This window comes from Acanthopagrus latus, chromosome 5 (genome assembly GCF_904848185.1).
Source record: "Acanthopagrus latus isolate v.2019 chromosome 5, fAcaLat1.1, whole genome shotgun sequence".
Classification (NCBI taxonomy): domain Eukaryota; kingdom Metazoa; phylum Chordata; class Actinopteri; order Spariformes; family Sparidae; genus Acanthopagrus; species Acanthopagrus latus.
The window spans coordinates 27,631,613-27,654,485 of record NC_051043.1 but is presented as its reverse complement, the minus strand read 5'-3'; the positions used below and the strand labels follow the sequence as shown (position 1 = coordinate 27,654,485).

At 43.4% G+C, this 22,873-nt stretch overlaps 2 protein-coding genes across 2 annotated transcripts; one reads left to right on the top strand and one right to left on the bottom strand.

Moving 5' to 3' along the window:
• The first annotated feature begins 564 nt into the window (after positions 1-564).
• Positions 565-2,747, top strand: cmklr1 (chemokine-like receptor 1). Its single transcript, XM_037099549.1, has 2 exons — positions 565-667; positions 810-2,747. Exon 2 carries the CDS (start codon positions 848-850, stop codon positions 1,901-1,903), a length of 1,056 nt encoding a protein of 351 aa, XP_036955444.1. The 5' UTR covers positions 565-667; positions 810-847; the 3' UTR covers positions 1,904-2,747.
• A 2,025-nt stretch (positions 2,748-4,772) lies between these two features.
• Positions 4,773-22,261, bottom strand: wscd2 (WSC domain containing 2). The gene is made up of 8 exons (XM_037099110.1): positions 21,835-22,261; positions 17,785-17,899; positions 15,147-15,331; positions 13,129-13,250; positions 12,867-13,041; positions 11,189-11,353; positions 10,895-11,095; positions 4,773-6,659 (listed from the first exon to the last, which is right to left on the bottom strand). Exons 1-8 carry the CDS (start codon positions 22,220-22,222, stop codon positions 6,307-6,309), a joined length of 1,704 nt encoding a protein of 567 aa, XP_036955005.1. The 5' UTR covers positions 22,223-22,261; the 3' UTR covers positions 4,773-6,306.
• Between the last annotated feature and the right edge of the window lie 612 nt (positions 22,262-22,873).

The following is a 22,873-nucleotide window of genomic DNA, read 5'->3' as shown; positions in this document are numbered from 1 at the left end:
AAGGGAGTTTATATACTCCACAGGCCAGAGGCAGAACATGAAGGCTCCACGTGGGCACAATATTTGTTTTGTTTGTTGTAATTATGGCTTAATAGGGAGAGATTAAGAGGTAAGTAACGAGCTTTGAGCTCGGTGTTTTGAATCAGGTGTAAATTTAGCAAACTGAACGATGCACTTTCCCAGCAGGGTGTTTTTTTAAAAAATGTTTTTTAATTCAATCTATCTGACAGGGGATGCCAAATCTCTTTTAGGATCTCAGTTAATGTCCTTGTTAATGTGACTCAGTGGTGATACAGTTAATAAATTAATAAATCATTACCAAAATAGTTGCAAAATTAAGTTTCTGCTGCCCGACTGTTTCAGTAAAACTGCTAAATATTCTCTGAAATGTGAGACGATGCGAATAAAATCTCTCTCTTTTTTTTTTTAAGCGCATCACAAAATGTTATGAATAAAGGTCCTACCACAATTTGCTTGAGACCTCTGAGACCTGAAAATGCAGTACTGAAAATATTCGTGACGGAAGTGTTGAGAAACCACACAGTCAGCTGGTTGCTAAACCAATGACGGGTGTTTCTGACAGTGTTAAGAGGAAACTCCTCGGCTCTGCCAACACTTGAGCTCTGGACACCGACGGGTCAACAGCAGTGGAGCGTCCTCGCTGCAGGTATGTCATCCGTCGAGAATCTGAACATCATACGGAAGTTAATTTAAAGTTAAAGACATTTAAATTTAATGAGCTATTGATGTGAAAATGATGCAGAGTTCGATATAAAGCTGGTTATTGAAAATGTTTCTTCTTTTTTCAGACAGAAACCTCGACGACAGCTCTGTTCCTTGAGACAACATGGAGTTCCTAGATGGAGATTATGAATATGACTATGACTACGACAAACACAACAATGGAACCAACGTGAGCTCTGAAATCATCGGGCAGCCAGTTTTCACGCACAAGACGACTTGTTTAAAGGACCGCTTGTGCGTGTCTCTGATTGTGGTCAACGTGCTCATTTTCCTGCTGGGATTCTTCGGGAACGCTTTGGTCATCTGGATTTCTGGCTTCAAGATGAAGAAGACGGTCAACACCACCTGGTACCTGAGCCTCGCCGTCTCGGACTTCGTCTTCTGCGCCTTCCTCCCGTTCAGCATCGTCCAGATGGTGATGGAAGAGTGGATCTTCGGTCGCTTCATGTGCAAATTCGTCCCGTCTCTTTTGTTCCTCAACATGTTCAGCAGCATCTTCCTCCTGGTCATCATCAGCGTCGACCGCTTCGTGTCGGTCATGTTTCCGGTTTGGGCCCAGAACAACCGCACCATTAAAATGGCGTCCTTTATTGTTTTGCTGGCGTGGCTTCTCGCCATAGCAATGAGCGTTCCCTCCGCGATTTTCCGGGAGGTGGGCTCACACATGGGCTCCACCATCTGCTACAACAATTACACATTACACATGAACAGTCACAAGATAGTTGCAGTGAGCCGCTTTCTTGTCGGGTTCATCGTCCCATTCCTCATCATCATCATCTGCTACTCTATCATCATCCTCAAACTTCGAAACAACAGGATGACCAAAAACACCAAACCCTTCAAAGTCATGACGGCGCTCGTCGCTGCTTTCTTCATCTGCTGGCTTCCTTACCACGTGTTCATCGTGCTCGAGCTGAACAACGAAGTCCACGACCACAACCTTTTACAGTCGGGACTCAAGATAGGCGCTTCTATGGCTGCAGCGAACAGCTTCCTCAACCCGGTGCTGTACGTTTTCATGGGCAACGACTTCAAGCGGAAGTTCAAGAGCTCCGTGCTCTCAAAGATGGAGAACGCGATGGCGGATGAAGGCCGCACCATCAGCCGATACCTGTCCAGGTCCAGCTCCATGGACGGCAGAGCTTCCACTCACATCTAGAGGTGCCGAAGTGCTCGAAAAAGCAATTAATCACCACGGGATATATGAAATGACGCTTGAAAAAAACACACAACCAAGTCTGTATAGATTCTTTGTACAAATGTTGCACTTTTCTGCTGACAGCGTGAAGAAAGCTGTCGCCACTTTAGGCTCACAGACAAACTGCGAGCTTATTCTGAAATTTTCTCATTTTGTGATCCGTCTCAACCGGCAGAAGTGTATTCAGAGTTGCATTTGTGGCGATTAAAACTGTAAATGTAGTTGTGAAATACAAGGAATGTAATATATGAGGTGTATTGTATGATTTATAATCATTGAACAATGTGCAATCATAGTATTGAGTTGTTGATACGTGTTGGGGTCAGTTCGCAGTGCTCGTGGAGAGAAGAGGAGCTCGAGTGACGCAGATTCAGAAGAATTAACTTCCTCGGACTCTCAACTAAAACAGAGCACAGGCCACACACACAGAAATAATAATAATGTAAAGAAAAAGGGAACGACTCGCTGAAGGAGGACAGCTCAGAATGAATGGTACTCGTTATTCTTTCATTTGAAACCTGAACTGTCTCAGTTCCTGCTGAAAGGACTGTTCTGTGGTTTTATTTACTGACACCACAGTGCGCAACTATTTTTGTATTGCAGCATTTAAATGTGTTGTACGAGATGGACCTGAATACAGTGACTGGGCGGAGGACAGCTTTTGAGATTTGCACTGTGTGGTTATCTCTCATGTGTCTGTAGAGGACTTGTTGTTTCCTGTGTGTCAGTTGTGTAGTGAAAGTGGTCTGTGCAATAAATTTTTGAATGTTTTGTCTCTGAAATAAAGCTGTAAAGTTTTGAGCTAGTTGGCTGTCTGGTGTCGTATTCTGTCACGGCTGAGGCGTTTTTTGCAGGAAGTCATTAGTTCATTTCGTGATAATGTTCAGATGAAAACCGAGAACTTCTCTGTTTGGTTAAAAGAACAATGTTAGCTTTGAAGAAACACATTTATTAAAATATGATATTTAATCTGGGGCGTGCTGCAGCACTGGGATCGCAGACTTTTATTAAAAGACGACTTGTGTTTGGAAAGTTTTAGCGTCTTTATCGGAGTTAAACAATCCAGAGACTCTTAAACAGCCTCCCTTAATCAGGACCTAATTAGACGGATTCACTTGTTCAAATGAAATACACAGATGACCACAAAAATCTGAGTAATGTAAAGAAAGCAACAGAAAATCCTGAACCTCTTTTTGAATTAAGGATCAAATCCTGTCCACTTTCTCCAGCCTGTGCTGGATTATGTCCTGATGAGGGAGGTTTTCTACGAGGACGTGAGTCTCTGTATCGACTCTGATGAAGATGCACATGGAGTAAAAAAGGTCTTCTGATAAAAGTTCTGAATTAATCTGAATCCAGGTGCTCAGATGTCCTGGGATTTTGTTCCATACGTTTATTTCCTGCCCTTCCTTCATCCCACACTATTAAATCTGTAGTTAAATGTGGTCAAAAATGACTAAAAAAGCAAAATATAATGGGAAGTATCATTTATTTTATACTGCAGACATTATAACTGCAACAGTATGACAGCTGCTAACCAGCTGTCAGTAGAGACTCTTCTTTACGCAAAAGTATTTTTCAGACACATTTTTTAACAACACTTGTGAAACAATGAAGGCTGGAAGAGAACAGATGAGTTCAGGGATCAATCATATTCTCCTGAATTTATAAACTGCACAAAAAGATATGAAAGATATGATTAATGTGCATCTGCTGGGGAAAAACTCACTCTTTCAAAAGGAATTTCTTTTATGGTGCTCACTTCTCAGTAACAGTAACACAGGAGGAATCAGGACATGAAGAAGTGATTTTTCTTGATGTTGAAACAGTGGAAGGCCGGGGGAAGACCCCGCCTGCAGAGATTACATGTAGTAACTGTGCATGAGTCACAATGAAACGCTTTGAAATTGAACAGTATGTATATGTGAAAGGGCTCCGCTGAGGAGATAATTATCAATCAGCTCTGCAGAGTGTTTAAACATCTTTCAGCACGTTGTTTCAGTTGTGTTGGCAGAAGAGCAGACGGACGAGGTAACCAGCTGGTGTTTGGAGACAAATGCTGCGTTCCAGACAACTCGGATCTCAAAAGTTTCTGAATTCCTACGAGGAGAAAGAGAACGGGACGCCACTCGCAGTCGGAAGTCCTTTATTTATCTACCCTGACTTCACGAGGCAGCTGTTGTCTGACGTCACAACAACGGCGTCATGTGTTTGTAAAGTGTTCAGATCAGATTGAAGTATTAAAACTCAAAGTCCGTCCCATCTCTTACAGAAAACAATGCTCCTGAAAGGCCTCATCAGTAGCCCCGCCTTTAAATCTGTGACTTTGTGACATCACTCTTACGTCACCGTGTCACAAACTTCTATAATTTATGCCTTGCAGCTAAATTCCCACATAAGAAATATATTTAGCACAGCTGTTGTTGTTGTTGTTGTTGTTGTTGTTGTTGTTGTTGTTAGCAGCGCTGGGTCAGGCCTGTGTGATCTGACCAATCAGAGCAGGCTGGGTATTCAGGAGGGGGCGGGGCCTCAAAGACACAGGAGTTTCAGACATAAATTATGTTTTTAGCACTAAAACTTGTACAAAAGAAATGATAAACCTGAGAATGACTGATAAATATGATTATATGGAAACAGAAATGCAAAATTTTTATCTTTGGGTGTCTCTAGCCTTTTTTTTTTAATCACGCTACGGCTAAATAACGTAGAAGGATGGAGAAACTGTACTGAGATCAGTCCACAGCAAATCCTTAAAAACACATAATCGCCCTCTGATGAATCATCTTGAACCAAACCCCCCAAAAATAAACAAAACAATCGACCACTTGGCGTCAGTTTATGTAGTCATTTATTGGGCCTTATCACATCACATTCATTCCATAGAAAATACATTCAAATGTGACACCTATGTTGACAAAGTGCTGGCTTGTCAATGGAAGCAACAGCCGATCAGGTTTTTAAAGCATGTGTGTTAAAAATAGAAACCACTTCTCCCGTTCTGCCTGTTGCATTACAAATATCGTTGATGTGTGAGGACACACTATAAAAATAGATTATTTTATTCTTATCATACTGAAAATGACGGTCAGTTCATGTTTCCTGGCTGTCACTCATCAGTCTTTTATGTATTTATTTATTTATTTATATATGTTTATTTTTAAGCATATGGCATAGCACATTGAGTACTGTTATAAGACGTGCTGCTTATAAAGTCTGAGCTGGATTTTTCACACTTTTAAGGAGATTATTTGTTTTTTTATTTTTCTGAAATATTAAGATTAAAATGATCAACAGCTTTAACCATTTCAGAGCTCCTTTAACAAACAAAGCATTAAAAACATAATAATAACCGTCCTAAAAGAAAAAAAAAAACTCTCTAACAAATGCTACTACTAAGGGAAACCTATCGTCTCTAACTTGTGTAATGCCTAATTTCTCAGTGATCTTTGGGGCGAGTGTTTGCACAGCGAGGTGCTTTTTGGATTTCTGCGTCGAGTCCAGTGTTAGGAAAAAAACATCTTCACGAACAAATTAGTCAGTGTGTGCAGCGCAGCACACCGGAGATAAATCCTCTTCTCTCCTTCAGTCAGTGCCTTCAAGAGGGATTATTCGTCTTGAATTAGAGGAGCTGAGAGTTTTTCACCTGTTCATCATTGAAAACATGATGTCTCTTACGCACAGTAAGTTGAATAACTTACAAAACCTTGGAAACACACAGTATCAGCATCAGGTACTTAGAGCCTGCATATTGCATTTTTCCCCCTCAAAGGGCTACAATTTTTAAAGTTAATGTAGAAAATAGATTTTTTTTTAATTCTCTCTAACTGTGATAGCAGCAGAAGATTCGTACATCTTGATTTTTTTTTTTGATTTCTTATTTCTGTTTTGCACAAAATAAGCTTGTAAAACACAATTTGCAGTTGTTGTATATCATCTTTTTTAGGTGAAATGTGTTTTTCTCTGGCAGCAAGTCTCCCGTCACAGTCAGACGAGGCTTTCTGTCGTCACAGCTAGTGTACCTTGTTCATGTTAAGGCGTGTGCACATGCCAACGCAGCACATGTGCACGGAGCAGGATGAGAAGTGCTTTTCAATCAAGCAGAAGAGAGAAACAAGCCTCCACGCTTCAAACTGCCGCTTCTATTAATGCATGAAGCTGCTGAAGGAAAATGAAAAGAGGGTGACAGAGTGGAGAAAACAGGAGGGTAAGGAGACCGACTTCTCACTACGGCTTTAACCTTTCTGACTTCAAAGAAAAATAATAACTATCTAAGTCTTGTGATCCTACAAAATATGATGCAGAGTCTGTTGACAGAAACGTCCAATTATAGAAGGAGAAACAGGGAAACGAGGAGATCACATTTATCATCTTGGCATGTATTCCTCTGGAACGCCCGACATATTTCTTTTCTTCAAGGCGGCGTCTACTGTTCTGATCAGTTCATTAATGTTCGCTCGCATCTCGGGAGTGTAGGGATCGTACTCGAGCTTCCGCAGCCCCGATCGTTTGAAGTTCCCGTCCTTCTGGCCCTCGACACAGAGCAGGCGGTCCTCGGAAACCTTCAGGCCCAAAAACTGGACCATGCCCTTCAGCTTGGAGAACAGGTCCCTCTTCAGATCCTCGAAGTGGACCACCTGCACGTTCTTCCCGTAATTGAGCCAGTCCAGCGTGTGCGACGCCCACCAAGGAGCGTAGTTCCTCACAAACTCGGGCCATTCTGCAGCACAAACGAGAGGACAGAACATAAACAAAGAGCTTCATAGCTTAAAAAAAAAAAGAGGTCCATTATATTATTCAGAGTGAAACCAGGGAGACAGAACAACCACTCAGCTACACTCTGCATTACGCTTTAAAATGCTCTAGAAAGCCATTAATAATAAGTTCTTTGCTGAGACCGAAGAAGACGCCACAGTCATCAAGCGGTTTGCTCCACATTACAGTGAAGTGTGGGAGCTGTAATGTTTCATAGCAGCTCTCAAGTGGTCGCAGAATGAATCACATGAGCAGAAATAACCAATGTGACACATCGTTCGTTCTTAAAAATAGATTTTTTTTTTATTCACGCTTTTATTTCTGGGAAATCTTTATTATTATCCAGCTATCAATATCTGAACATAACACAAATCTAACTGGTTTACGACACATAACTACATAAGCAGGGATGTAAAAAACTTATAAAAATCTTATGTATGAAAAACTTTAAATGATCAGCACCAACGGAAACTCCAGAAACTCCTCAGTAGTCCCGCCCTTTAATTCTGTGACTTTATGACATCATCATGTCAGACATTTGTAAAATGGATGCGTAGCAACTAGTTTCATTAGAATTTATTTAACGCTGCTGCTCTGTTGTTGTTGTTGTTGTTGTTGTTGTTGCTGTTAGCTGTGCTGGGTCAGGCGTGTGTGAGCTGACCAATCAGAGGGGACTGGGTATTTGGGAGGGGGCGTGGCCTTATAGAGACAGGACCTAAAAAAATGTGAGTGTTTGAAACAGAGGGAGAAATAAATCCTGCAGCACTGGGCAGAAAACTGAACTAAACCTCTTCTACAAAAATCAAAAGACGAACCTGAAAATGAGCCTCATGTGTCTGTTTAAGTAGTAAGTAGGCGGAGCGGGTTTTTAAATACAGACCTTAATCTCCTTCAGCAGATAAATAAAACAAATAAAAGTCAACTTGGGCCTGAATCTAGAGGAAGTGAAAGTCATGACAGCCGAGCACTGACGTCATTTTCCTTGAGAGGTCTGTTGCAACTCTTGGAAGCAGGAGACATGAAATTATTAAGTTATTATTAATGTTTGGACAGTTAAGTGGACGTTTTTTTCGTGGTTGTCAGTCAAACTGCTGAGCTGCTGTAGGAAAAATCCTCTGCTTGCATCTTTTAGTCATTGATAATCTACTGGCCCATAAAAAGCTGCCTCTGGCAGGAGCTGTGCTGCATTAGTGCACATCTTTACAGTTCGGAGAGGTCGTCGTTAAAGTTTAAAGCCTGCTTGGTTTGACGTGCTGTCTCAGAAAAACCAATGAGAGCTGCGACTTTAATACCACAGTAGACAGAATATCATATACGGCATCTATGAAGTTCTTTGGAATCACTGAGGAACTTCAGCTGTGACCTCACTGGGTTTGTTCTCCTTATTGTCAGGCTTTCTAAAGGAAACCAAACTTAAAAATAATTACAGTTCTTCCCCCTGAACAGCCAGTTTAGACACATATTTGTCCAATATGGCAGATTCTGATTTGGATTAAGATACGGCGGTTCTTATCAGTTCAAAGAGATAACACTGAGAAAATAACAGACTGTGCTTTGTTAATCACACGCCCTCCAAAATAAGTTACACTTGACTTTGCGGGTTCGCGCTGGAAGGCATCCGTGTCTGAAACATCATCCGAGCCCCACAGTCTCCCTCTGCAGAGGTGAGCGCATCAAACTGTACGAGCGGCGCCCCGAACACAATGTCACACTGACTCTCAGACTGGATCGTCTGTCTGTATTCGAAGTGGCAGCTGTCACACAGCCTTTCTCCTCGCTGATGTCACCGCATCATTTCCCCAACAACACAAGGAATAAACAGTCACTGGAAGCGGCAGGCCAAATGTGCTGATGTTTTCACAAAGGCAGAGACAACTGCTGGGTCGGCAACTCTCCAGCCTTTGGAAAAATCGATTAAAAACCCCTCACAGAAAGTCAGGAAGACGATACGCAGACCAGACAAAACCAGTTGCCATGGTTACCGGGACCCACTTTGGCGCTGCGAATGCACCGAGGATGGCAGAATATGCATGAAATATAATGGTATCTTGGCAAAAAGAGTTAAAGGACCCCAAAGGTTTCATTTCTTTAATTACGCCACGAACGACGACCTCGTTAATGAGCTCTTTTAATCATCGCGCAGACTCCAGAGGAATCTAAACGTGCTGACACATCATTATTAAATGCTTACACAATGTAGAGTGATAAAATGTCTTAATATATCACAGAATCGTCTAAAATGTCGGCCTTAATATTTTATATTAACACTAACATTTTTAATCCAGCAGCTAAATATCACAGAAGCTGTGAGATCATTTGTTTTTTTTTACTTCTTGAGCAGAAATTAAGAGGAAGTTACTTAAAAAACACACATGTTGTAACACAAGGATATCAAAGGTTCTGTTCCCACATGCAAACAGCTTTCTTAAAGCAACAGTTTTTCACATTTTGGATAAATTACATTTATCTGCTGACCGGCACCTCTACAGCATCTTAATTAAAATGTTCACTTGTTTGTTTATTCGCTACAAAAAAACAGGGAGTTCAGATATTTCTTTTTCCAATCTGTGTGCTAAGAAGCTATCGAGCCACCGACTAGTGTAACGCTCCCTCAGAGAATAAAGCAATGTTTCTTTCCTTATATTACATATTTTAATCATTGCAGCAGCAGGTACACTGGAAGTCAGTCACAGCTGGGGGCGCTGAGAGGTCCGTCTATACGATGATGATGTCGTAAATGTTGTGATATTCATGTATGTTGTGTTAATTTGAATAGCCAGGATGATTTAGTCGACGGCAAACGTTCCAACATGCTGTAGATTAAAGCAGCAAGTACAGTCGACAACAGCAAGGAGACGAAGAGGTTGAGAAATTCACCAGACCTCCTTATAAAATCTCTCAATTTTGTGAGTTTGTTGAGTGAGGAGAAACTTCAACTTTCTGAAATGCTATGTCTTTCCTAAAATCTTAATAATTCGGGGCTTCTCGTAAATTCGGCAAATGTTTTACACAAAGTTATTTATTTCTTTGTGTAGAGAACATTGTGTCCTACATAGACGTTTCTTTATTGTCATGTAACATTAGACTTCATGACGAAGTAGTTTTTATAAGATGTGGTCCATTAATTGGCGATTTATATAATGCCTTGTTTTAGCTGGTGCTGCAGCTCAGACAGACACTTTTCACATTCTGACTTTTGACAGGTGGGACCTAAAAATGTTAATAAAAGCTTTATTGCATAAATGTCCCGGTAAGTCATGTCAGCGTCCCGGGAACCGGCCCAACTAAATGGAACGCAGCCATCATTAATATTGCAAATCCTAGATGTGCTTCTCCTGCTTTGACAAGTCAAAATGTCTGCCGGGTCAGCTGTGAAGAATGTTCTGTGCACATCTTCGACACAGAAGTGTAGCACGAGAGTCCAAGCTGGTTTTACCCCGCTGACACAGCTCATGATCTGACTAACCAGAGGCAGTGAGGTTGTGGTTCATTGACTGATTTGTTTCATTTCTCATTTTTTTGAGAGCGGTTTGTGCCTGATGGCATGTCCTCAAATCTTTAACCACTTTGTTCTATAAGGTCAAACCCGCTGAGACAGGCCCGGATTTTATTGCTCATTTCCTCCATTTCCTCCCCATCCAACATCACAATCAATCATTTCTCAACTTTTTGGAATGTCACCACAAATGTCCCATGAGGACACCGGTGGCATATTTCGTATTATGTTTAATATTTCAAAACTTCAAAGTGGCTGCTGGGTGATTACTGAGATTAACACTGCTGAGTAACACAAGTGTCAAGACCGGAGACTCGGCAAACCTCCAGTCGTGACTCATTTGTTCTTCAGCTGATATATTCTGGCCAAATCCTCACAGATACATAATCGCCTTGTAAACTGAAGAACGTGTTAAGTATGGTGGCTCAGAAGGTCAAAACACAACCATTTTTTTGTGTTTGATGAACTGTTGCTGTGTTTTCTGTGATGTTTTGACCTTCTAGGCCACCGTACTAGTGTCTTACGTGACCTATTTTTAATTAAACTCACTATGCTGTTATTAACAAAAACAGTCCTTTTAACACATGATGTTAATAAGCATCTTATAACTACTTGTAGGAACTTTTTAATATAAAATGTTACCAACAAGCTTCACTGATTATTGCCGTTGACACGGATGATTTACGGCGGTGACAGCAGCTCACCTTTTCCTTTCCAGTGGGCCTGCGAGGCAAATCCAATATGGCCGCCATATTTTCTGTTAAACTCCGCCATGAGGGCTTTGTAAGGGTTTCGGATCATGATGATGCTCAAGTCAAAGGCTTCGATCTCCTTCCTGCCGCTCTCGTGTGTCTTGATGCAGATGGTCCTGCCGCTCCTCCAGTGGTCCCGCTCCCCTTTAAACCCTGAGAAACAACAACAACAACAGCAACAACACAGAGGCATTAACGGATGTGTTTGTGAATTAAATCAGGTCATTAATGAATGTTGACGCTCACCTTTATTATAAAGGGAGCCATCAAAATAATAGCTGCCGGTGTAGAAGCCGGTGGCGAGCTCTATGAGGTGGCGAGCCCAGGTGTTGCCGGCTCCGGGAAAACTGGCGAGGGCCACCAGCTGCTTGGCACGAGACGGGAGGAAGTGGCGGTCCATGCACCTGTTATCTGACAGAACACGCAGAGCAACCGGCTTTTAGCTCTGGTTTGTTGTGAAATCATAACAAATCTGCGTGGATAAAACATGAGCATGGTCCGTGACGGGGGGGAGTCGACTATGACTCAACACAATCAAGACTAAAATAAATACTGAGACTTAGAAACTTCCTGTTTAGGTGGGCCGAAGAGAAAGAATTGTGCTGTAATACTGGAAGTTTGTGGTAAAGATGTTTCACAGCAGTAAAAAAGGTCAAAAAGGTCCGAATTCATGGATGTCGACACGTTAAAGTGTTGTGAGTGGGTTAGCTTGATTCCTCTTTAACATAAATCTCCGAACAACTCGCTGACGTGAATGCGTGGGCTCAGAACATACTGAAGTCAAAAAAAGTTTGGCAGATTCCTGAGCAGTCTCGAGTGTTCGCAGGTTCACTTCCTCGTTCCTTGCTTGTTTTTTGTTTAGTTGCCTTCACGCCATCAAAGCTACATTTTTTTGTTTACTGGGCTCTCTGTGTGTTTTCTCTCTGCTGATCTTAAGCCACGGCTTCCTCGAAACACTGCCCACATCAGCACACACGATAGAGACGGACTCATACAAGACTTCTGTAATCATAATAATAAAAAAAGTTAATGATACATCAGTCAGTATCTCTTTGTATTTATTTGTTTTTTTCTGCGCTAGATTTGCTAATTCAGGTGCTGATAAATTTTTTTCATGTTTAGCAGCTGAAGTAAATAAACACAACACTTACTTAACAATAATCATAATCAAAACATTGTAAATTTACAGTTAACAACAATTAAATCTTAGTAAACCATAAATAAAGGACTTTATTTTCTTGTAAAGTTGCAAATGATGTTTGTACTTCTCTGTAAATGGTAAATAAAAACTGTGTACTTCTTCTATAAACATTATTTGAACAGCCTGTATGAAGTTGAGTGGACTCTCTGCAACCTAAAGTCAAATAAATAAAGTTTAATTAACTATAAAATCATAATTTATTAATGGTCGTTATTACAAAGTGTCACCCAGGAGGAGGCGATACACAGAAGCTAAACTTCTCCAGTAAACATTGATTATGAAATGATAAAAAAACAAACAAACAAATAAAACAATTATATATCAAAGCTGCCAACAACTGAGTTTCATTTGTTGCTGGCAGCTTCTGTACGAGCTGCACCACTTCCTGTGGTGAAGAGCTCAATCTGACTGATGAGTGCTTTTGTTATGAAAGCCAGAAAAACCCCAACACATTTTTAATACTGAAGTTCCTATGTAAACTTTTGCATGCGAGGCCGATGTGGTGATGTATCTGTCAGGTAATATTAATAAATGTAATGTGACAAATCTGAAACTACGTATTTCTTTTGCTTGAGCTGTGCAACACCTCGATTCATCCTGTGCAGCTGTAAGTGTTAATGTGTGACTGTGGCTGACACTTTGGTTTCCTGACGTGCCTCACATGTGCCCCTTCATGTGCCGCTGTGACTGCTGCTGCCGGGAGCGTGAGCCTGCGAGCTTTACCTTGAACCTGCGTCTGGTACACTACGAAGTACTCGTCGTTCCCGCAGCTCTCGAACTCTTCGCCGTGGCAACGGTTGAGACACATGTCCTCGTTCTCCGGCTCGTGGAGAGAGAAAAGCTGGGTCGGGAAGCCGCAGTGACATCGATCTCCGGCCAGGACAGCCAGCGTTTTCTCCTGAAATACGGCAGCCGTTACACACTGACAACACACTCGCGTGCATGTATACACACACACACACACACACACACATGCACCCCTCACCTTCTCCGTGCACGTGTCCACACACTTCTCCACGGACATGTTTTGGATGACGGCGCTGAAGGGGAGAGCCAGCGTGACGTTGTCCGGCCTGTGGAAACACCCTTTGAAGATGGCGCTGCCGTCTGAAACACACACACACACACACACACACACACAAAGCGTCAACAGAAGCACTATATAGTCCAGTTTTATGGTTACTGAGCATCATCTTCCATCAGATTGGCCTCTGTGCACTGACCCCTGATGAAGAGCTCCCTCCGGGATTCTCCCCGAGTCTACCGAGGCCTGAACCTGCCAACACATTCAACCAATGGCTGCAGCTACATCCCTGCAGTGTGTGGCTGACCTTTAACCCCAGGCCTTCATTCTGGTCTGATGCATAGACCGTTTATCACGAGAGCAGATAAGAGCTGCCTCGGCCTGGCACAGGAAGTCCTCAACTGTGAGACGTCTCGCACTTTGGTTTGCTTCTTCTTCGCTCACTTGTACAGAATGATGGGACAGTTATTTTCAGCCCAGAGGACATTTTCGGAATGGATAATCGAAATGAACGAAACATCTGGTGGTTTTAATATCATGGGTTTTAACAGAAGGGTAGTGAGCAGCATCTGTTTGTGAGAGGTTGAAAATTACTGTGTTAGTTGTCAACCGCTGTCAACACATCACCCACACTGACACACACACACACACATAACACTGTCTCTGACGTCATTCCATAGAAGAAGTGGTACCAACAGAGGGAAGAAACCAAACACTTGTAGCTCTTTACAGTCACGAATACCAATCTATGACAGTAAAGAGCTAAAAGTGATGAGATCTGAGTAAAATATGCAAAACTGCGCCTCGCGTCTGCTGTAATTCTTCAGTTCTCTGCAGCAGCCGACGAAGACTCCTAAGCTAATCTACCAACGCTGTGAGGCTTGTAGCGCCGACCACGTGTGTTATGTTTTATTAATTTTTTTGACCTTTTCTCTGACTAAAAGTTGCATTTTCAATGTCCGTGTTCTCTCTATTCCCCTGCAGTGTGTCTTCGGTGCATCCTCTTTCTGCTGCCCTTCTCTGCCCTCAGATGTGACAAAGCCTTTCCGATCAAACTGAAACGCTACGCTAGCTCGTAACACACAGGAGGTTTTGAATAACAAATAAGAGATCGTTGATGTGGACGACCAGCTGCACGACGAAAAATTTGCACAGAAAACGTTCGATTGTGTGACCTTCAGTGTCAAAAACCACAAAACTACCACCTCGACACATTTATCTGCATTTCCTCTTTGATGCTCTGAGCAGGGCTCACATGACGGGGGAACAGGGTCAGAGGTGAAAACACACACATGAAGAGCTTATTCAGCAGTCTGATGGACGGCAAACAGAAGGACGGGAAAAAGCAGAAATGAAAATAATAATAAACAAACAGAACTGAAGGGAGGTTTTACATCCAAGAGCTGCTTCCAGTCACAGATGTGTGTACCAGCTCTTTTGTATCAGCTGATTAATTTCCTAAGAAAAAACTCACAGACGCGAAAAAGGAAGAGTGAGGAAAAGTGTATGAAGTGACTTCAACTCTCGGCCAGGGGGATTTTTAAGATATCGCAGCCGAAAAAGTACAGAGTGAAAGGAACCCACAACGTCTCGCAACTACCTTAACACACACACACGTGTCTTTTTTCATCGCTTCTCATATTCAGCCTCTTTCTTCACCTCGCTTCACTTTTTCTCAAAGCAGCAGGCAGCCGATTGTTTGGGATGCAGAACCACGGCGTGCGTAGGTAGCACAGCTCTCTCCCGGGGGGGGAAGAGGTAAACACAACAAAGCAGCCGGCTCCCAACTGTGGCGTCAACCCCGAAAACAAAACAAATATCCCCCCCCGCCCCCTCAAAAATAGCATCTCTGTGTCTCGGTGGATCATATCAGTGGAGCCTGGTTCTTTTTGTTTTTTCTTAATATCAAATTCCACATTGAAAGAAGTGATTCAGATGTAAAAGGCCTCCTGTGACGGGCAGCAGCAGCAGCGACTCACAGCGGCGTGCTGACTCCTGGCTCAGCTCCAGCCTGTAGATGGACAGCCGGTTGGCTCCTCCACACAGGTTGCTCTTCTCTCCTTTGCACTCCATGTTGCATTCGCTCTCCGAGGCGTTGGCCGTCTGGATCTTGTGGCCGCAGTAGCACTCGGCTCCGAACTCCAAACCGGCGTACATGTAACCCCTGCAGGGGAAGAGAGGGAGAAAAAGGAAGACGGATTAGCAACGTCCATGAAGGAGGACGGATTGAAGCTCTGAAGCTTCATTATGTGTCTTAATCCTTCATGGATCATCATCCAGAGCAGCTGGATATGCAGAGAAGATGTTAAACTGTTTGGTGCAGATGAGGATTTAAGGCAACACCACTTGAACATATACTGGAAAAACTGACTCCATCGCACAAGGTCTCCTCCCTGCCTCCTTTTCTTTCTCTGCCTCGTGGAGCATTTGACTCCCAGGAGGCCTTTCCGATGCAATTAGACGCCTAACACACCCCTCACACAGGACAAATCCCCTGGGCTGTCAGTCAAACCTGAACCTCCGTGTGCTGCAGTGTGCCTGTTGCCCCTCATTTGCTTGTCTGTTTTTATTAACCGGCAGCTCCTGGAGAAGCAAAGAAAAAAAAAGCAAGAGGAGGAAGGAGGGGAAAAAAAACAACAAGCATCTCTCTCTGTTCCTATTCTCCGCTCTGTGAATCAGTGATGAGTGTAATTCAATGCATTAGATAGAGATTCCTCGGGGAGAAAGAAGGGAGGTGGGAGGAAGATGGGTGAGGAAACAGGGGGACAAATGGAGGAGAGGAGCAGAGCGACGAAGGCTGTTCAATGCTTTCACCCCACACAAACACCAGGAAGCGATAATAACTGGATTTTTAATACTGATACAAATGTTATTTTTTTAAAGAATCAACTTACAACCTGGCTGCAGATATTTACTCCCATTAAATGTCATGGATTTTCAGATCAGCGTCAGATGTGTTTTGTCTATAAAATCCAAAACATACTGATCTCTAGAAAAAGCTCTTTAACTGAATGTTCCTTTAAATGTTCATGAATCTAGACTGACTTGTTTCAGAAGCTACCTGTGGTCTGCATTCAATCGTATCTACATTAATCAATTGTCTTTCTATAAAGTAGTTGTCATTCAGTCTCTTGTCAGAGCTGCAAGTTACTGCAAATCCAACTTTTCCTACTGCTGCTGATTCACGTTTACAACTTTTGACTGTTGAAACATGGGTTCACTTTTATTTAGAAGTAATTACAGGAAATGCAAGGTCTCAAATATTTGTATTAAATATGCTGTATGGATGTTTTTGCACCATTTGGCACAGAGTACTGTCATTTGTTAACAGTGGGATCTGGAAAATAATTAAGAATAAATGTCTGGGAGTTTAAGAGACGCTCAGGATGAAGTTACTGTAAATAAAAGAAGATTTCACGTGTGAAAGGCGACACAGTGGCGACGACGCACCTCTTCACGTGTCGCTCCTGGCACATGTTAATAAATTGATTCTTGTTGAATCTTGAGAGCCTCCACAGGCTGCGTGAACTGATCTGTTCCAGTTTAATTAACAGGCCTTGAGGTGGGCCCTCCTTTTATTTTAGAGGCCCGTTCTTGAAGCGACAGCAATCAATCTGATTTCAGTTTTGCGCTCCGGTCTTGCAGGTAGTTTTCCACCACAGACAAAGAGTTTGCCGCGCACAGACAGATCAGACAGCTCGTTGTTTTTTCTCCATAACAGGTCGATCTGCTCGTAGTCGGATGAGGTTCAGGCTTCAAGATTCTCCACAATAAACTAAAAACAGTGACTTCTTCACAGGGGCAGTGCTGTGTTGAAACAGGATGAGGACCTTCCCTCAGCTGTCTGTAACACAGAGCTGAAACACGTGTCAGCTTTAATGTCCTTGGTCTCCATATACGTTTGGCCACATGCTGTGTTGCAGTTAGACAGTGATGTTGTTCTTCAGTGTCGTTAGATCTGCACATTGAACTGACAACTGACATAATTGCACCTTAAGGTCAATTTAATAGCCTGAAGAGTTTTCAGCCGTATCACGTGATCTTCATCTGCACAGGCTCCAGTTGTCATGGTGATAAACAAAGACGTTCATTGAGATAAAAGATATTTATCTATAACATCTGTGCATCAAAATGTTTGAACTTGTTGTGAACTTTCATTAAACGGAGAACTCTGTTATTCTGCTCAAGCTGATGGTGTTCATGTTTAATCTGGTCGCCTTTCACCAGAACTTCCTGGAGAGTCAGAGAGCGAGAAACACAACGCGAATCAAACTTGAAACGTCGGCTCCCATGATCCCACGTTACGTACATCTCTTGCTTTGTTTTGCTCGAGAGACGTCTAGTGGCAGAAATCACACACTGCTTTGCGAGACTGCAACTTTGATTATAAAAATCTCGGTTTCTTCCTCTGTACTTTGTGTTATTAACTATTTTTTGCGCATCAGAGATCTTTTCATATCTGTGAGAAGCATCATCAGATCTGCTTCTACGTGACAACACTGAGGACGAGGCGTCAGTGTTTTCGGCTCCTCTGTGCCTTCAGCTCTACTTTGTGAAAATAAAATAAGTGCGATGAAGAGGGGTATCTAGTGGATGCTTTTTATTTCTCTCTCATACCTTTCTGCACAGTTGTCCTGGCAACGGAACACAGTCATTTTTTTGTAGTCGAAAAAGGAAACTCCTCTCAGCGCTCTTTTCTGTGTGTCATCGATGTAGCAGCCGATGTACTTTGCTGGGAAAACAGAGACACGGAAAAATATACTTTAGTTACGTGAACAGGCACATGGTGAGAATAAACACAGACATGTTCAGCTCCTGTACAGCAGGTTTGACCATGAAGTGAATACGATCTGCAGCAGCAGCCTTCATCATGAGCCTCTAACGGTGTAGTAACAAAGAGCATGAGGAGTCCAAACTGGGGCAGAGTCTTTATTTATTTATGAAGACACACATCCCCTTCTAGTGGCCTGTAACTGTAGTGGCAGTCATCTCTGCATTATTTCACAAGTGTGTGTGTGTGTGTGTGTGTGTGTGTGTGTGTGTTGGTTGGGGGGGTTGGGCTTCAGTGAACCTCTGCAGAGGCAGCTACCCCTCAACAGCTTCCTTCCCTCCCATTCAAACACTCCCCTCCCTCCCTCCCGCCCGACTGTACCTTTAAATAACAAACCGGCTCTCGCCATCTGTGCTGTTGCCATTGCCCCCTCTGAGCCTCTGTTAATAGCTAAATGAGTCCTAGTCCCTTGCATTACTTTAATTGTTCTGGTCAAAAGGCCTGCGTTCCAGCAGCGTGTGCTGTGCTGCAGGATTCAGCTGTAATCTTTCTCTTAACAATTGTCGGGCTGGAAAATAATCTGCTTCATGAGGAGGGGAGAGGCCGATTCAAGTGAGGCGGGGCGCTCGTGTTGAGTAGTGTGTCCCTGCTCGGCTAGAACACGAGGGCACAGGATGAAACAGCTGATGTGTCCGCAGCATTAGAAGCGAGTCTGTTTCATAGTTTCAGTGCCGCTGCACAGAAACCTCCAGAGGATCCTGTTAACTGAAGTCAACAGTGTTTCAGAGATACTCCTTCCAAGTCTGCTCCTGTGCTTCTGCACCACGCAGTGCAAATGTGTTCATGCGCTGTGTTCTGCAACTCGGGCTGCAATATTATCTCCAGTTTGAGTCCAGAGTCGGTGAGAACGAGTGCGTTTTGCAGCGAGGAGGAGAGGAAATACATAACCGGCTTTCAGGTGGCTTTCAGTTTTTTCCAACTGCAGAGTAATGAGCGGTGCTGCACGTATGAGAGCAAACAAACGCTTTGAAGCTGCTAATTACTCTATTATCACTTCTCAGCTGAAGTCCTGCGAGGTTGCTTTTCAGACAAAGGGGAAGGATGGGAGCAGAGGAGGAGGGCCGAGACAGGCAGAGGCCCTCATTTGATCAGATGAGCAGCGTGAACGTGTTTGTTTAGCTGAGGAGATGCTCAGTAAAACATTGTTCCTCAATATTATGCACCGTAATGTGCAGCGAGGCACCGAGCTGCACTATGACTCAGTGTTTTTGTAATAGAATATATTTTTTCTCCTGAGGCTCAGAGAGGTCGGCGTCTGTCCCGCAGCAAAGAGAGTTAACCATCAGGACAGACAGCAGCCACAGTCACCACAGACGCTCATGGTTGATGGTTTTGGGGGCAGTTTGGATTGTCTTCCCACCTGAACTGCACTCTGGAGGGGAAACCAGAAACCAACACAACCCACGACAGAGTGATTGTAAAACCACTGGAGTGATTTACGGCTATCAGCGTCTATCTTAAGATGTCACGGAGACGAATAAATGGAAACAACCAGGCTGTACCTGGACCAGCTGCTGAATGAGTTGTTTCTCCTTCTTTATTTTAGTTTAATTATTGATGCAGTTTCACATCGTCCCAATTCTACACTTCAGCTACAGTGCTGAACTTTGGGAATATCATTTTTTGTTACTCTATACTTCTATTTCAACATATGATGGTTTTTGCTCCACTACATTTATCCGACAGCTTCAGTAAGATGAGCTTATACAATAATATAAAAATAGTTAGTACATCTACCAGCTACAATATGACACAACTATCATTTTCTACTCGCTACCAGGGAAAGTTTTGGAGTCCACGAGAAGTTTCTTGAGCTTTCCAGCAAAACAGCAACGCAGTATTTTCCTAAATAAATGATGAGAGCGAGCAAACAAAACTATAAAACTTCTCTATACAGCTTGTTCCACACAATCCAAGTCTCCAGACGCCCTGAGAGCCCATATTTATTTTAAAAAAGAGATGTTGTTTACACCATTTTTAAAGGTGGAGGTCTCCTCTGAAGCCGCTAAGCTGCGTGCGATATTGCCACCATCGACTGAAGTGCATGCGAAGACTTTTAGGTTTATCCTGGAAGAGCTGTGTGGAGCCGTGTTGTGTTTTTTTTTAATATCTCTAAAAGAAGTCTCAGTCTACTTCAGATGTTCAGGAGAACGCTGTAACGCTACTTTGCCGTGAAGCTGCAGAAAAGTTTTGTGGACGATGAAACTTTACCTTTAACTTCCTGTCAGAATGAGGATGAGGAGCTGTTGTTGTGTTACTGCTCATTCACACTCGACACTTCCTACTGCTGCAGCTTCACATTAAAAGCATTCATCTTCTGCAGCATGAGTTGACTTTTATTATGAAGTAGTCACAGGAACTGCAATGTGTTTTTATCGACGAGCTCTAACTCATTAAACGTGTGCTACAAAACAAGTCAGCGGCCATTTTTTGAGATTCTGCAGAGACGGCGCAGCCTCGATGAGCTTCGTGCGACACACACCTGCACACCTCCAACGTCTCAGTCAGGTAACAAAGTCCTGTCGCTCGGCTCTGCTGTTCTCACAGCATAACATCAGATCCTGGTCGCTGACAGAGTGACGGAGAGGAAGATTACTGCCTGACTTCTTTATAAAAGCAATAACAGTTTGTTCTGCAGCCTCCACATATCCGTGACCTGCAAGATTAAACTGCACTTGTTGTCGCTGGAAAATCAACCAAGACTGAAATCTTCATCATTCCTGCTTTGACACTGAGGTTTTACTGAAGAGGAAAGAGAGGAATGTGAGTTATATGTGTTGGGAGTGTTGGGAGATTATCCTGGTCACCAGTAAGACCAGCATATGTTGTGTTTTGGTGCTGGTCAGCAGGGCATTGTTTGGTTGGTTTCTAAATAATTCATACTCCATCCAGCAGTGCAGAGAGTGTTTGACAGAGTAAGAAAAGGAGACAGGAGGAAGACAGAAGTGGGCCAAGTGAGTAAAATGATATCCTCCAATCAGCTCGTTGATCAGGTTTCACTGAAAAGGGAATATAAGCAGGATATTTCTCGTCCCATCCGAGGAAGCGCACTTCCTGTCCTCGCGCTGGTGTTGTCAAAACGTTGTGCGGTTCGATAAGATGTCACATGCCAGTCAGGAAGTTTACATGTAAACCTCCTCTGATGGTTTTACCACACGGAGCAGATAAAAGCGTTGACGCCGCGGCTCGAGCGTGGCTGAACAGCTGCGGCGTCGTGTGTGTCGGACCCTGGAAGGATTCGCTCTCAGACAAACAAGAGGGGCTTAATCATAATCATCATCTCTCTTCACTCTCAAGAGATTTCCTTCAGGACCAATTACAAACCAGAAACTCTCCGTCGTTAACGTGCTGCAGTTTGTAATCAGAGACGACTCCGAATCAGTTTCATATCAACATGAAGTGCAGAGGGATAAGTGCTGCCTGTGTGCTTGGCAGCAGATGTGCATTATAAATCACCCTGTTGTAAAAAAAAAAGAAAAAGAAAAAAAGTTTGTTGATTTTTGTTGAATATTCTAATTAGCAGCTATGTTTCAGAGAAGAACAACAGGAGGTCATTATAATAATTGTTACGATCATATTTAAAACAAGAATCTGGTCGTACACACTAAGAAATAATTAATGTTGTGACTGTAATTATGTCTGCAGCTGCTGGCGTGTTTTGAGATCATTCCCCTCATTTAAAATGTGTTTGTTGTAGCAGTAAGTGCAAGCTGCATTACATGGCCGCACTTCTTTGAACAGTCAAATCTCATCTTTAATAATTTACCATAATTAATCTCTTGCATTTTGCATGGTGAGATCAGAGCGGTGAGGTGTGCAGTCTTGGTGTAACTCACCTCTTCCATCATCTACGTCTTTGGCACTGCGTCCTTTGAGTGCACGGTTCCAGTTGTTGGTGTAGTCTCCGCCCCTGCGCACCTCCTGACCCTCCTGCCTGGCCTTTTTCATCCACGGGGGTCCGAACCTCCGTCCCGACCTGCGCGTCTCCTTAAACACTCGGCTCATGATGCCGAGCCCTCGAGCGTCAGACAGCGAAGTCCGGCTGCCCATCTCGGAAGCTACCAGCGAGTCCCGGCCCCCTCTGGCTCCGGGGCCGCTGTCCCCGACAAAGCCGGAGTGCAGAAACACGAGGCTCCCGGCCGTCAGGTAGAGGAGGATGAGGGAAAAGAATCGCACGGGTTTCCTGCGGAAGTAGCGCTGTATCTTCAGCAGAGGCTTGGCCATGTTGGCTCCCCCTGCCACTCAGACACGCTCTCCCGATGGTGAAAACTCATAAAGCAGAAGAATCAACACCAGCTCGCCCTGCTGCAGCCAGACAGCCCCGCCGGGCCCAGAAGAAAACAAAGAAAAAGTCTATTAAAGTGTCTTAATCCTGCGTGAAGGTCATCCACAAAAGTGCATGACGTTTCCCTCATGTAAGCCTCTTCAGTCTCATGAGGAAGATGCTTTACAGCCGTGCACTGTGCAGCTCTGCCGATCGCCTCCGTCCCCACTGACAGTCCAGCCCTGAGAGCTGGCTCTGAGGCCGCGGCATGAAAGGTGAGTGGCTCCGAGTGAAAGATGATCACCCCAACACTGCTTTCACTCCAATTATCGGCTCACAAAGATGCCACACCAGCTCAGTGGCGGCACTTTCTCCCACGCTGTGTTTTTTTAATTCAGCGTGAGATCTTTTTATTTCCACACCGCCGTCGACTCACCATCTGCAGCAAAGACACACAAAGAGGAAAGAAGAATAGGTTGAGTAAGATTCATAACATGTTAACACATCACCTGCATGGAAATACAACCTTGAACACAACCCAAGAGCAAACCAACAGCATGACTGATCTCTCCTCTCATGGAGTCATGAGATTTAACTGTCCTTTTGTTTCC